General features: G+C 49.1%; 1 protein-coding gene across 14 annotated transcripts in view; it reads right to left on the reverse strand.

The window, feature by feature from the left end:
• SUGT1 (SGT1 homolog, MIS12 kinetochore complex assembly cochaperone) overlaps nucleotides 1–11684 on the reverse strand; it is a 184836-nt gene extending 173152 nt beyond the window's left edge. For 5 of the 14 annotated variants that reach the window (XM_069758199.1, XM_069758193.1, XM_069758188.1 and 2 more), the window contains exons 1-2: nucleotides 11583–11660; nucleotides 8032–8114 (exon numbers count right to left, since the gene is read on the reverse strand). In XM_069758199.1, the coding sequence (XP_069614300.1) occupies nucleotides 8032–8114; nucleotide 11583 (84 nt within the window). In that variant the 5' untranslated portion in view covers nucleotides 11584–11660. Of the gene's footprint in view, nucleotides 1–8031; nucleotides 8115–11466 lie in introns of all 14 variants that reach the window. The other 9 variants (XM_069758201.1, XM_069758195.1, XM_069758190.1 and 6 more) reach the window with 5 other exon arrangements.
• Between the last annotated feature and the right edge of the window lie 2208 nt (nucleotides 11685–13892).

Here is a 13892-nt window from a genome sequence, read left to right on the forward strand (position 1 = left end):
GTACGCAACGTCAAACCCTCAGCGTTTACTGATCATGTGCACATATCCTAAAAGAAGTGACATGCTTCATTTTGCACAAACGCAGCTCTTTAACAAAACAGTCAGGAAAAAAAAAACAAGGTGTGTGCATGAGATTTCTGAAATCTCATAGACTTTATTGGTAGTGTGAAACGCAGCTAAAAATGTTCATAAAAAAAAAAAAGCATAAAAAAAAATCATGCGACATGTGAACATAATCGTAGGGTAAGTTTCCACATAACTTTCAAAACACAGCAATTCTTTCTGTAATTGTGTCAAAACGACATTATTTTTATCCCAACTTTTTTTAAATTGCGGTACAATTACCAAACTACAGCAATTATTACGAGACCATAAACAGGTAGTGCTCTAGATTAAAGTCCTGCACTGATGTGCCACTCCGCCACAGAGCAGGTGCACTGCTAACCAAAGAAACTTTAGTTCCTCCTCAAAAAAGGTGATTTACCGTAATTAAACAGATTTCCATATAATTAGTAGTTTGTGCAACAAGGACAATAAACGAATATGAATGACCACAATCGCGCTACTAGCCTCTTAACCCCTTCAAGACCCAGCCTATTTTGACCTTAAAGACCTTGCCGTTTTTTGCAATTCTGACCAGTGTCCCTTTATGAGGTAATAACTCAGGAACGCTTCAACGGATCCTAGCGGTTCTGAGATTGTTTTTTCGTGACATATTGGGCTTCATGTTAGTGGTAAATTTAGGTCAATAAATTCTGCATTTATTTGTGATAAACACGGAAATTTGGCGAAAATTTTGAAAATTTCGCAATTTTCACATTTTGAATTTTTATTCTGTTAAACCAGAGAGATATGTGACACAAAATAGTTAATAAATAACATTTCCCACATGTTTACTTTACATCAGCACAATTTTGGAAACAAAATTTTTTTTTGTTAGGAAGTTATAAGGGTTAAAATTTGACCAGCGATTTGTCATTTTTACAACGAAATTTACAAAACCATTTTTTTTAGGGACCACCTCACATTTGAAGTCAGTTTGAGGGGTCTATATGGCTGAAAATACCCAAAAGTGACACCATTCTAAAAACTGCACCCCTCAAGGTACTCAAAACCACATTCAAGAAGTTTATTAACCCTTCAGGTGCTTCACAGCAGCAGAAGCAACATGGAAGGAAAAAATGAACATTTAACTTTTTAGTCACAAAAATTATCTTTTAGCAACAATTTTTTTATTTTCCCAATGGTAAAAGGAGAAACTGAACCACGAAAGTTGTTGTCCAATTTGTCCTGAGTACGCTGATACCTCATATGTGGGGGTAAACCACTGTTTGGGCGCACGGCAGGGCTTGGAAGGGAAGGAGCGCCATTTGACTTTTTGAATCAAAAATTGGCTCCACTCTTTAGCGGACACCATGTCACGTTTGGAGAGCCCCCGTGTGCCTAAAAATTGGAGCTCCCCCACAAGTGACCCCATTTTGGAAACTAGACGCCCCAAGGAACTTATCTAGATGCATAGTGAGCACTTTGAACCCCCAGGTGCTTCACAAATTGATCCGTAAAAATGAAAAAGTACTTTTTTTTCACAAAAAAATTCTTTTAGCCTCAATTTTTTCATTTTCACATGGGCAACAGGATAAAATGGATCCTAAAATGTGTTGGGCAATTTCTCCTGAGTACACCAATACCTCACATGTGGGGGTAAACCACTGTTTGGGCACATGGTAAGGCTCGGAAGGGAAGGAGCGCCATTTGACTTTTTGAATGAAAAATTATTTCCATCGTTAGCGGACACCATGTCGCGTTTGGATAGCTCCTGTGTGCCTAAACATTGGCGCTCCCCCACAAGTGACCCCATTTTGGAAACTAGACCCCCCAAGGAACTTATTTAGATGCCTAGTGAGCACTTTAAACCCTCAGGTGCTTCACAAATTGATCTGTAAAAATGAAAAAGTACTTTTTTTTCACAAAAAAATTATTTTCGCCTCAATTTTTTCATTTTCACATGGGCAGTAGGATAAAATGGATCATAAAATTTGTTGGGCAATTTCTCCCGAGTACGCCGATACCTCATATGTGGGGGTAAACCACTGTTTGGGCACACGGCAGGGCTCGGAAGGGAAGGCGCGCCATTTGACTTTTTGAATGGAAAATTAGCTCCAATTGTTAGCGGACACCATGTCGCGTTTGGAGAGCCCCCTGTGTGCCTAAACATTGGAGCTCCCCCACAAGTGACCCCATTTTGGAAACTAGACCCCCCAAGGAACTTATCTAGATGCATATTGAGCACTTTAAACCCCCAGGTGCTTCACAGAAGTTTATAACGCAGAGCCATGAAAATAAAAAATAATTTTTCTTTCCTCAAAAATGATTTTTTAGCCTGGAATTTCCTATTTTGCCAAGGATAATGGGAGAAATTGGACCCCAAATATTGTTGTCCAGTTTGTCCTGAGTACGCTGATACCCCATATGTGGGGGTAAACCACTGTTTGGGCGCACGGCAGGGCTCGGAAGGGATGGCACGCCATTTGGCTTTTTAAATGGAAAATTAGCTCCAATCATTAGCGGACACCATGTCACGTTTGGAGAGCCCCTGTGTGCTTAAACATTGGAGATCCCCCAGAAATGACACCATTTTGGAAACTAGACCCCCAAAGGAACTAATCTAGATGTGTGGTGAGGACTTTGAACCCCCAAGTGCTTCACAGAAGTTTATAACGCAGAGCCATGAAAATAAAAAAAAAAATTATTTTCTCAAAAATGATCTTTTAGCCTGCAATTTTTTATTTTCCCAAGGGTAACAGGAGAAATTTGACCCCAAAAGTTGTTGTCCAGTTTCTCCTGAGTACGCTGATACCCCATATGTGGGGGTAAATCACTGTTTGGGCACATGCCGGGGCTCGGAAGTGAAGTAGTGACGTTTTGAAATGCAGACTTTGATGGAATGCTCTGTGGGCGTCACGTTGCGTTTGCAGAGCCCCTGATGTGGCTTAACAGTAGAAACCCCCCACAAGTGACCCCATTTTGGAAACTAGACCCCCAAAGGAACTTATCTAGATGTGTGGTGAGCACTTTGAACCCCCAAGTGCTTCATAGAAGTTTATAATGCAGAGCAGTGAAAATAATAAATACGTTTTCTTTCCTCAAAAATAATTATTTAGCCCAGAATTTTTTAATTTTTCCAAGGGTAACAGGAGATATTTGACCCCAAAAGTTGTTGTCCAGTTTCTCCTGAGTACGGTGATACCCCATATGTGGGGGTAAACTACTGTTTGGGCACATGCCGGGGCTTGGAATTGAAGTAGTGACGTTTTGAAATGCAGACTTTGATGGAATGCTCTGCGGGCGTCACGTTGCGTTTGCAGAGCCCCTGATGTGCCTAAACAGTAGAAACCCCCCACAAGTGACCCCATTTTGGAAACTAGACCCCGAAAGGAACTTATCTAGATATGTGGTGAGCACTTTGAACCCCCAAGTGCTTCACAGACGTTTACAACGCAGAGCCGTGAAAATAAAAAATCATTTTTCTTTCCTCAAAAATTATGTTTTAGCAAGCATTTTTTTAGATTCACAAGGGTAACAGGAGAAATTGGACCCCAGTAATTGTTGCGCAGTTTGTCCTGAGTATGCTGGTACCCCATATGTGGGGGTAAACCACTGTTTGGGCACACGTCAGGGCTCGGAAGTGAGGGAGCACCATTTGACTTTTTGAATACGAGATTGGCTGGAATCAATGGTGGCGCCATGTTGCGTTTGGAGACCCCTGATGTGCCTAAACAGTGGTAACCCCTCAATTCTAACTCCAACACTAACCCCAACACACCCCTAACCCTAATCCCAACTGTAGCCGTAACCCTAACCACAACCCTAACCGCAACACACCCCTAACCACAACACTAACCCCAACACACCCCTAACCCTAACCACAACCCTAATTCCAACCCTAACCCTAAGGCTATGTGCCCACGTTGCGGATTCGTGAGAGATATTTCCGCACCATTTTTGAAAAATCTGCGGGTAAAAGGCACTGTGTTTTACCTGCGGATTTTCCGCGGATTTCCAGTGTTTTTTGTGCGGATTTCACCTGCGGATTCCTATTGAGGAACAGGTGTAAAACGCTGCGGAATCCGCACAAAGAATTGACATGCTGCGGAAAATACAACGCAGCGTTCCCGCGCGGTATTTTCCGCACCATGGGCACAGCGGATTTGGTTTTTCATATGTTTACATGGTACTGTAAACCTGATGGAACACTGCTGCGGATCCGCAGCGGCCAATCCGCACCGTGTGCACATAGCCTAATTCTAAAGGTATGTGCACACGCTGCGGATCCGCAGCAGTTTCCCATGAGTGTACAGTTCAATGTAAACCTATGGGAAACAAAAATCGCTGCACACATGCTGCGGAAAAACTGCACGGAAACGCAGCGGTTTACATTCCGCAGCATGTCACTTCTTTGTGCGGATTCCGCAGCGGTTTTACAACTGCTCCAATAGAAAATCGCAATTGTAAAACCGCAGTGAAATGCGCAGAAAAAAACGCGGTAAATCCGCCATAAATCCGCAGCGGTTTAGCACTGCGGATTTATCAAATCCGCAGCGGAAAAATCCGCAGAGGACCAGAATATGTGTGCACATTCCTAACCCTAACCCTAACCCTAGCCCTAACCCTAACCCTACCCCTAACCCTACCCCTAACCCTAACCCTACCCCTAACCTTAACCCTACCCCTAACCCTAACCCTACCCCTAACCCTACCCCTAACCCTAACCCTAACCCTAACCCTATTCTAACATTAGTGGAAAAAAAAAAAAATTCTTTATTTTTTTATTGTCCCTATGGGGGTGACAAAGGGGGGGGGGGGGTCATTTATTATTTTTTTTATTTTGATCACTGAGATAGATTATATCTCAGTGATCAAAATGCACTTTGGAACAAATCTGCCGGCCGGCAGATTCGGCGGGCGCACTGCGCATGCGCCCGCCATTTTGGAAGATGGCGGCGCCCGGGAGAAGACGGACGGGACCACGGCTGGATCGGTAAGTATGATAGGGTGGGGGGGGGACCACGGGGGGGGGGATCGGAGCACGGGGGGGGGAATCGGAGCGCGGGAGGGGTGGAACGGAGCGCGGGGGGCGTGGAACGGAGCACGGGGGGGCTGGAATGGAGCACGGGGGGGTTGAACGGAGCACGGGGGGGAGTGGATCGGAGTGCAGGGGGGGTGATTGGAGCACGGGGGGGTGATTGGAGCACGGGGGGAGCGGACACGAGCACGGGGGGGAGCGGAGCACTGGACGGAGGGGAGCCGGAGCAGTGTACCGGCCAGATCGGGGGGGTGGGGGGGCGATCGGAGGGGTGGGGTGGGGGCACACTAGTATTTCCAGCCATGGCCGATGATATTTCAGCATCGGCCATGGCTGGATTGTAATATTTCACCCGTTATAATGGGTGAAATATTACAAATCGCTCTGATTGGCAGTTTCACTTTCAACAGCCAATCAGAGCGATCGTAGCCACGAGGGGGTGAAGCCACCCCCCCTGGGCTAAACTACCACTCCCCCTGTCCCTGCAGATCGGGTGAAATGGGAGTTAACCCTTTCACCCGGCCTGCAGGGACGCGATCTTTCCATGACGCCGCATAGGCGTCATGGGTCGGAATGGCACCGACTTTCATGACGCCTACGTGGCGTCATGGGTCGGGAAGGGGTTAACCCAGCAGCGGGTAATCTGACCAATCCACTTGTCGGTAAAATTGAAACAAAATATGAAATTGTGAACCTGCCCATAGGAGATAATACTAAGGCTTGGTTCATATTGCGTTAATGTGACCGCGCTAACGGACAGCGTTGCACGGCGAAATTAACGCCGTGCAACGCGTCCGTTAGCGCGCCCATTAACAGCAATGGGGACGCGCATCACTAGCGCGTGCCATTTTCGGCACGCGCTAGCGATGTGCCGGTGTTTTGTGGCGCGCCGCGGACGCTGCTTGCAGCGTCCGCGGGGCGCCCGAGGTCCGTTCCCCGCTCTCGCAGATCGGAGATCTGCGAGAGCGGGGACGTTTAACGCGACCCCATAAAACATTGTGTTAGCGCAATCTGCTAGCGCTAGGCGCTAAACGGATTGCACTAATGCAATATGAACCTAGCCTAACACCTCCTCCTAAGCGCAGGTTCACAGTTTCACAAGTTAAGACAATAAATCTCTGATCCATGTCTGCATGTTTATGGAGCTCAGCGATACTGACAAGGGCCAAATTGGGGAGCTTAGACAACTGGGATAGAGCATCTACAATATGACAAGTCTTGTGGGTGTCCAAGATATGCAGTGTTGGGTACCTAAGAAAAAGTGCTTAGAGGAAGGACAACTGTTAAACAAGCAACATAGCAATGGGAATGTATAAATATTAATATGTTTGGAGAGCAATGGATGGTATTTCTGGTCCGACTTCACAAACAAGATACTGTAGCACAAATTACTGAAAAAGTGGCTGCGGGCTATAACAGAACGGTGTTAAAAAAATACAGGGCATCACTGTTTGCTGTGTATGAGGCTACGTATATAAAGACTGCTCATAGTGTCCATGACAAGCACCGAAAGTGGCCACAATCCTTGGCAAGAGTCTCAGACCAGCGCCATAGATAAAAGGTAGATAAAGACCTGGTCTGATGAATCACAAGGTCTTTTACATAGGGACGGTCAGGTAGATATGCATCACTTACTATGGAAAGAAGGCAAGCCTGCAGAGGGAGTGTGAGGCTCTGGGCAATGTTCAGTTGGGAGGCCTCAGGTCCGGACATTAATGTGGACACTGCTACCACCTAACTAACCATCATTGCACAGTAAGAACACTTAAAGGGACTCTGTCACCTGAATTTGGAGGGAACAATCTTCAGCCATAGAGGCGGGGTTTTTGGGTGCTTGATTCACCCTTTCCTTACCCGCTGGCTGCATGCTGGCTGCAATATTGGATTGAAGTTCATTCTCTGTCCTCCGTAGTACATGCCTGCACAAGGCAAGATTGCCAGCGGGTAAGGAAAGGGTGAATCAAACACCCAAAAACCCCGCCTCCATGGCTGAAGATTGTTCCCTCCAAATTCAGGTGACAGTGTCCCTTTAAACAGTATTATCTAAAGGGAATGGGCCCCCTTCAGAAAACAGTTTCAATGCTCCCTACCACACTGCAGATATTGTTCAGGAATGGTTTAAGGAACGTCACAAAAAGTTCAAGGTCTTGATTTCAATTCCCCAGAATCCTATCGAGCAACTTTAGGATGTGCTGCAAAAATATGTCTGATCCATCGAGCTCCCACGCAACAAGACATAAAAGATCTGCTGCCAACATCTTGTTGCCAGATACCAGATGACCCTTTCAGAAGTCTATTGGTGTCAATGCCTTGATAGGTCAGGTATAGTTTGTAGCTCATAGTACCCACAAAATACTGAGCTGGGGGGTTTTTGTTATGGCGGATTCCTATAATTTATGTATTTTACAGAGCTAGAGAAAACTTCAGTAAAGAATAATATATAGCACCATACATAGGGAACGGAAATATACATCCAGAAATACCCAAAACTTCCCGAGATGTGCAAAAACAGCCAATGTGAACAATCCCGGTCAGTCAGATTAGCCGAGTGTCCAGTGTATAGGGGAAAGTAGAGAAGCATACGGTGCCTATAGCTCCAGAACACAGGCTCCAGCAGGTAAATGGTGGGTATGTAAATTATTGGCTACTCTTCCTAACGTTAGTCCCAGCTAATAAATAAAATGGCTTCATGGACCTTACCGTTTACTATGGTTTCCATGGTTCATTCATTCAGCTCCACAGAAAAGCCAAACATCCTTATAACAAGCAAAAGTCGCACGTATAAGCAGAGAAAGAATCAATCTGAGGCAGGGGGCCAGGAGAAGCAGAGGGACCCGCCTGTCTGACTAGCTGTGACCTGGTCCTCGGTATATAGAGTTGCCCACCGATTGGACAATATGTGCCCGGGCTCAGGTTCTCTTTAATGGAAGTAAAGCAGAAATACTCACTGTGCATCCTGAGAGCCTGCAGCTTCTGTCATTGTGCCTGATCCCTCCGATACCAGATTCTGTACAATTACGGCACCCAAACACTGTGGACACAAACAAAAATGAGGATTAAAGGGTTATCCACACCATGATTTTATTATACACAAAGCACAATGTCCCTACAAAAGAAAAGGAGTCATACTGACCTTGGGCTTGGTTCAGATCAGGTTTAAGCGTCTGTTTAACATATACATAGGTAAAGCTCCAGACATATATACTAAGCAGAGGCCGCCAAATGCAACGGCATTCATCACCTATAGGCTCCAAAGGTGAACTAGACTTCATTGTACAGATGAAGTTTTTATAGAAAAGTGGAGACAATTACACTTTTCTATACTTTATTCTTTTCAGCAAATACATTTCAGTCAACAGAAAGGTAAAAGAAACGTCTGCCCTCATTTGGATTAAAGAATTCCTATGGACATACGAGGCATGTCAGCAGCTTTCTGGGGTGCACGCTAAGGGGGTATCACAGCCTTACCAATCCCATACTGATCCACACAAAACTTGTCCCTGCCGTTCTATTTACTGGCCTTCATCAATGATGTGATGTGCTGACACGTGACAGCTGCACCGGAGTCATCGCTGGATCCAAGGACCAGAAAGACATCGTACGGGAGCAACAGGACTCCTTTATGGTACTGCTCTCATCTATTAGTCATTTCTAATTAGGTACTTTGAGACTTACCTGGCGTATGACACCCCTGTGTCATCCTAGGACACCCCTAACACCCCTGTGTCATCCTAGGACACCCCTAACACCCCTGTGTCATCCTAGGACACCCCTAACACCCCTGTGTCATCCTAGGACACCCCTAACACCCCTGTGTCATCCTAGGACACCCCTAACACCCCTGTGTCATCCTAGGACACCCCTAACACCCCTGTGTCATCCTAGGACACCCGTAACACCCCTGTGTCATCCTAGGACACCACTATCACCCCTGTGTCATCCTAGGACATCACTAACACCCCTGTGTCATCCTAGGACACCCCTAACACCCCTGTGTCATCCTAGGACACCCGTAACACCCCTGTGTCATCCTAGGACACCGCTAACACCCCTGTGTCATCCTAGGACACCCCTAACACCCCTGTGTCATCCTAGGACACCCCTAACACCCCTGTGTCATCCTAGGACACCCCTAACACCCCTGTGTCATCCTAGGACACCCCTAACACCCCTGTGTCATCCTAGGACACCCCTAACACCCCTGTGTCATCCTAGGACACCCCTAACACCCCTGTGTCATCCTAGGACATTACTCTCTGTACATTTCCTTCTGCGGTACAGATGTGTTAGTACAGAGCGTATCCTAGGACGAGCACCCAAGATGGACACAAACGCGACCACATCCCATCATACGTCAGTGGTCTCTGCCAGGTGTCACTAGGGTCCTTCCATCGCTCTGTCAGGCATTATGGGGGCCGAGCAGTCTCTTCTTGGTGCTGTGTGTGTCCTCCCATCTAGTGTCACTAGTGAACTTATGCCATCTTGCATGGCTGGTGTCCGTCTGTTGGGTGGCACTGGCATTCTCCCATCCGTCACTACTGTCTCCTGTGGCTGCTGTTAGTCAGGCTCCGCTACTGTCCGCTCCATCCACAGGCATCCATTGTGTCAGTCTGTCTACACTCGCTGCTGTCATGTTCGGGTGCTGTGGGATTCTGGCTCTTCATGTGAATGAAAACTACACTGCAGCAGTGACTGCATCGCACAGCGTCCTTACATCTCTATGACATTTATTACACACAGCGCCGTAAACCATGAGCACAACAATGTAGCAGGCAGGACAGTAAACAGCAGAAAACCACAGCAATAAAACCTGGCATGCTGGGACTTGTAGTTCTACAAATACTGACAGTTACTGATCATCTTCCTGTACATTGCAATGTACGGAACAGCAGGCTGCCCACATCCATCCTGCTGCCAGTAATTCACCAGGTGCTGACACCAAACTTGTACCCACTACAGGCCAAATCACTGTGCCCGGCAACAGCCCACCCGTGCCTGACTACTGCCCCAATATCACCACCTGTGCCTGACTACTGCCCCAATACGCCCACCCGTGCCTGACTACTGCCCCAATATCACCACCCGTGCCTGACTACTGCCCCAATATCACCACCTGTGCCTGACTACTGCCCCAATACGCCCACCCGTGCCTGACTACTGCCCCAATATCACCACCCGTGCCTGACTACTGCCCCAATATCACCACCCGTGCCTGACTACTGCCCCAATATCACCACCCGTGCCTGACTACTGCCCGAATATCACCACCCGTGCCTGACTACTGCCCGAATATCACCACCCGTGCCTGACTACTGCCCCAATATCACCACCCGTGCCTGACTACTGCCCCAATACGCCCACCTGTGCCTGACTACTGCCCCAATATCACCACCCGTGCCTGACTACTGCCCGAATATCACCACCCGTGCCTGACTACTGCCCCAATATCACCACCCGTGCCTGACTACTGCCCGAATATCACCACCCGTGCCTGACTACTGCCCCAATACGCCCACCTGTGCCTGACTACTGCCCCAATATCACCACCCGTGCCTGACTACTGCCCCAATATCACCACCCGTGCCTGACTACTGCCCCAATATCACCACCCGTGCCTGACTACTGCCCCAATATCACCACCCGTGCCTGACTACTGCCCCAATATCACCACCCGTGCCTGACTACTGCCCCAATATCACCACCCGTGCCTGACTACTGCCCGAATATCACCACCCGTGCCTGACTACTGCCCCAATATCACCACCCGTGCCTGACTACTGCCCCAATATCACCACCAGTGCCTGACTACTGCCCCAATACGCCCACCCGTGCCTGACTACTGCCCCAATATCACCACCTGTGCCTGACTACTGCCCCAATATCACCACCCGTGCCTGACTACTGCCCCAATATCACCACCTGTGCCTGACTACTGCCCGAATATCACCACCCGTGCCTGACTACTGCCCCAATACGCCCACCTGTGTCTGACTACTGCCCCAATACGCCCACCTGTGCCTGACTACTGCCCCAACACGCCCACCTGTGCCTGACTACTGCCCCAACACGCCCACCTGTGCCTGACTACTGCCCCAATATCACCACCTGTGCCTGACTACTGCCCCAATATCACCACCTGTGCCTGACTACTGCCCCAATACGCCCACCTGTGCCTGACTACTGCCCCAATACGCCCACCTGTGCCTGACTACTGCCCCAATACGCCCACCTGTGCCTGACTACTGCCCCAATACGCCCACCTGTGCCTGACTACTGCCCCAATATCACCACCTGTGCCTGACTACTGCCCCAACACGCCCACCTTTGCTCGGCCATAGGCCTAGTATTCCCATCTGTACCCACTACAGCCCAAACATACCCACCCGTGCCTGCTCCAACCAGAATATGCCCACCTGCACCCGCCACAGCCCGGCTCCCACCTCTGTACCGAATACGGACGCTCTCTGCCAGGAAAGTTCTGGATTCGCCGGGCACTTACTACAGTTGTCAGCGAGCAGTGAGAGCACAGAGCGGCTCCGGAGGAAGCGACAGCGACACCGCCGGGTCTGGAGGAAGAATCGTGTATTGTGCTCCCGAGACTTGTGCTAGGGCGAAAAACAGGAGGACGAATAACAAATACCGATACTGGAAAGCGAATTTTGAAACAATAAAAAAATGAAAACTGCCTGTAATTGTAACCTGTCAATAAAGCTGTTAATGGCCGCCAGTAGCTATTACCGAATGGTGAAGCTGCTCAGTAATGAGCCCGTGTGAGAGCTGTATATGGGCCCCTGTGTGAGAGCTGTATATGAGACCCTGTGTGAGAGCTGTATATGGGCCCCTGTGTGAGATGAGAGCTGTATATGGGCCCCTGTGTGAGATGAGAGCTGTATGTGGGCCCCTGTGTGAGATGAGAGCTGTATATGGGCCCCTGTGTGAGAGCTGTATATGAGACCCTGTGTGAGAGCTGTATATGGGCCCCTGTGTGAGATGAGAGCTGTATGTGGGCCCCTGTGTGAGATGAGAGCTGTATATGGGCCCCTGTGTGAGAGCTGTATATGAGACCCTGTGTGAGAGCTGTATATGGGCCCCTGTGTGAGAGCTGTATATGAGACCCTGTGTGAGAGCTGTATATGGGTCCCTGTGTGAGATGAGAGCTGTATGTGGGCCCCTGTGTGAGATGAGAGCTGTATGTGGGCCCCTGTGTGAGAGCTGTATATGAGCCCCTGTGTGAGAGCTGTATATGAGACCCTGTGTGAGAGCTGTATATGGGCCCTTGTGTGAGATGAGAGCTGTATGTGGGCTCCTGTGTGAGATGAGAGCTGTATATGGGCCCCTGTGTGAGAGCTGTATATGAGCCCCTGTGTGAGAGCTGTATATGGGCCCCTGTGTGAGAGCTGTATATGGGCTCCTGTGTGAGAGCTGTATGTGGGCCCCTGTGTGAGAGCTGTATGTGGGCCCCTGTGTGAGAGCTGTATGTGGGCCCCTGTGTGAGAGCTGTATGTGGGCTCCTGTGTGAGAGCTGTATATGAGCCCCTGTGTGAGAGCTGTATGTGGGCCCCTGTGTGAGAGCTGTATATGGGCCCCTGTGTGAGAGCTGTATATGGGCCCCTGTGTGAGAGCTGTATATGGGCCCCTGTGTGAGAGCTGTACATGGGCCCCTGTGTGAGAGCTGTACATGGGCCCCTGTGTGAGAGCTGTACATGGGCCCCTGTGTGAGAGCTGTACATGGGCCCCTGTGTGAGAGCTGTACATGGGCCCCTGTGTGAGAGCTGTATATGAGACCCTGTGTGAGAGCTGTATATGGGCCCTTGTGTGAGATGAGAGCTGTATGTGGGCTCCTGTGTGAGATGAGAGCTGTATATGGGCCCCTGTGTGAGAGCTGTATATGAGCCCCTGTGTGAGAGCTGTATATGGGCCCCTGTGTGAGAGCTGTATATGGGCTCCTGTGTGAGAGCTGTATGTGGGCCCCTGTGTGAGAGCTGTATGTGGGCCCCTGTGTGAGAGCTGTATGTGGGCCCCTGTGTGAGAGCTGTATGTGGGCTCCTGTGTGAGAGCTGTATATGAGCCCCTGTGTGAGAGCTGTATGTGGGCCCCTGTGTGAGAGCTGTATATGGGCCCCTGTGTGAGAGCTGTATATGGGCCCCTGTGTGAGAGCTGTATATGGGCCCCTGTGTGAGAGCTGTACATGGGCCCCTGTGTGAGAGCTGTACATGGGCCCCTGTGTGAGAGCTGTACATGGGCCCCTGTGTGAGAGCTGTACATGGGCCCCTGTGTGAGAGCTGTACATGGGCCCCTGTGTGAGAGCTGTACATGGGCTCCTGTGTGAGAGCTGTGTATGGGCCCCTGTGTGAGAGCTGTATATGGGCCCCTGTGTGAGAGCTGTACATGGGCCCCTGTGTGAGGGCTGTACATGGGCCCCTGTGTGAGAGCTGTATATGGGCTCCTGTGTGAGAGCTGTATATGGGCCCCTGTGTGAGAGCTGTATGTATGTATGAGCTATTACCGAATGGTGAAGCTGCTCAGTAATGAGCCCGTGTGAGAGCTGTATATGGGCCCCTGTGTGAGAGCTGTATATGGGCTCCTGTGTGAGAGCTGTATATGGGCCCCTGTGTGAGAGCTGTATGTATGTATGAGCTATTACCGAATGGTGAAGCTGCTCAGTAATGAGCCCGTGTGAGAGCTGTATATGGGCCCCTCTGTGAAAGCTGTGTATGGGCCCCTGTGTGAGAGCTGTACATGGGCCCCTGTGTGAGAGCTGTATATGGGCTCCTGTGTGAGAGCTGTATATGGGCCCCTGTGTGAGAGC

Source organism: Ranitomeya imitator, chromosome 3 (assembly GCF_032444005.1).
Source record: "Ranitomeya imitator isolate aRanImi1 chromosome 3, aRanImi1.pri, whole genome shotgun sequence".
In the NCBI taxonomy this organism is placed as follows: domain Eukaryota; kingdom Metazoa; phylum Chordata; class Amphibia; order Anura; family Dendrobatidae; genus Ranitomeya; species Ranitomeya imitator.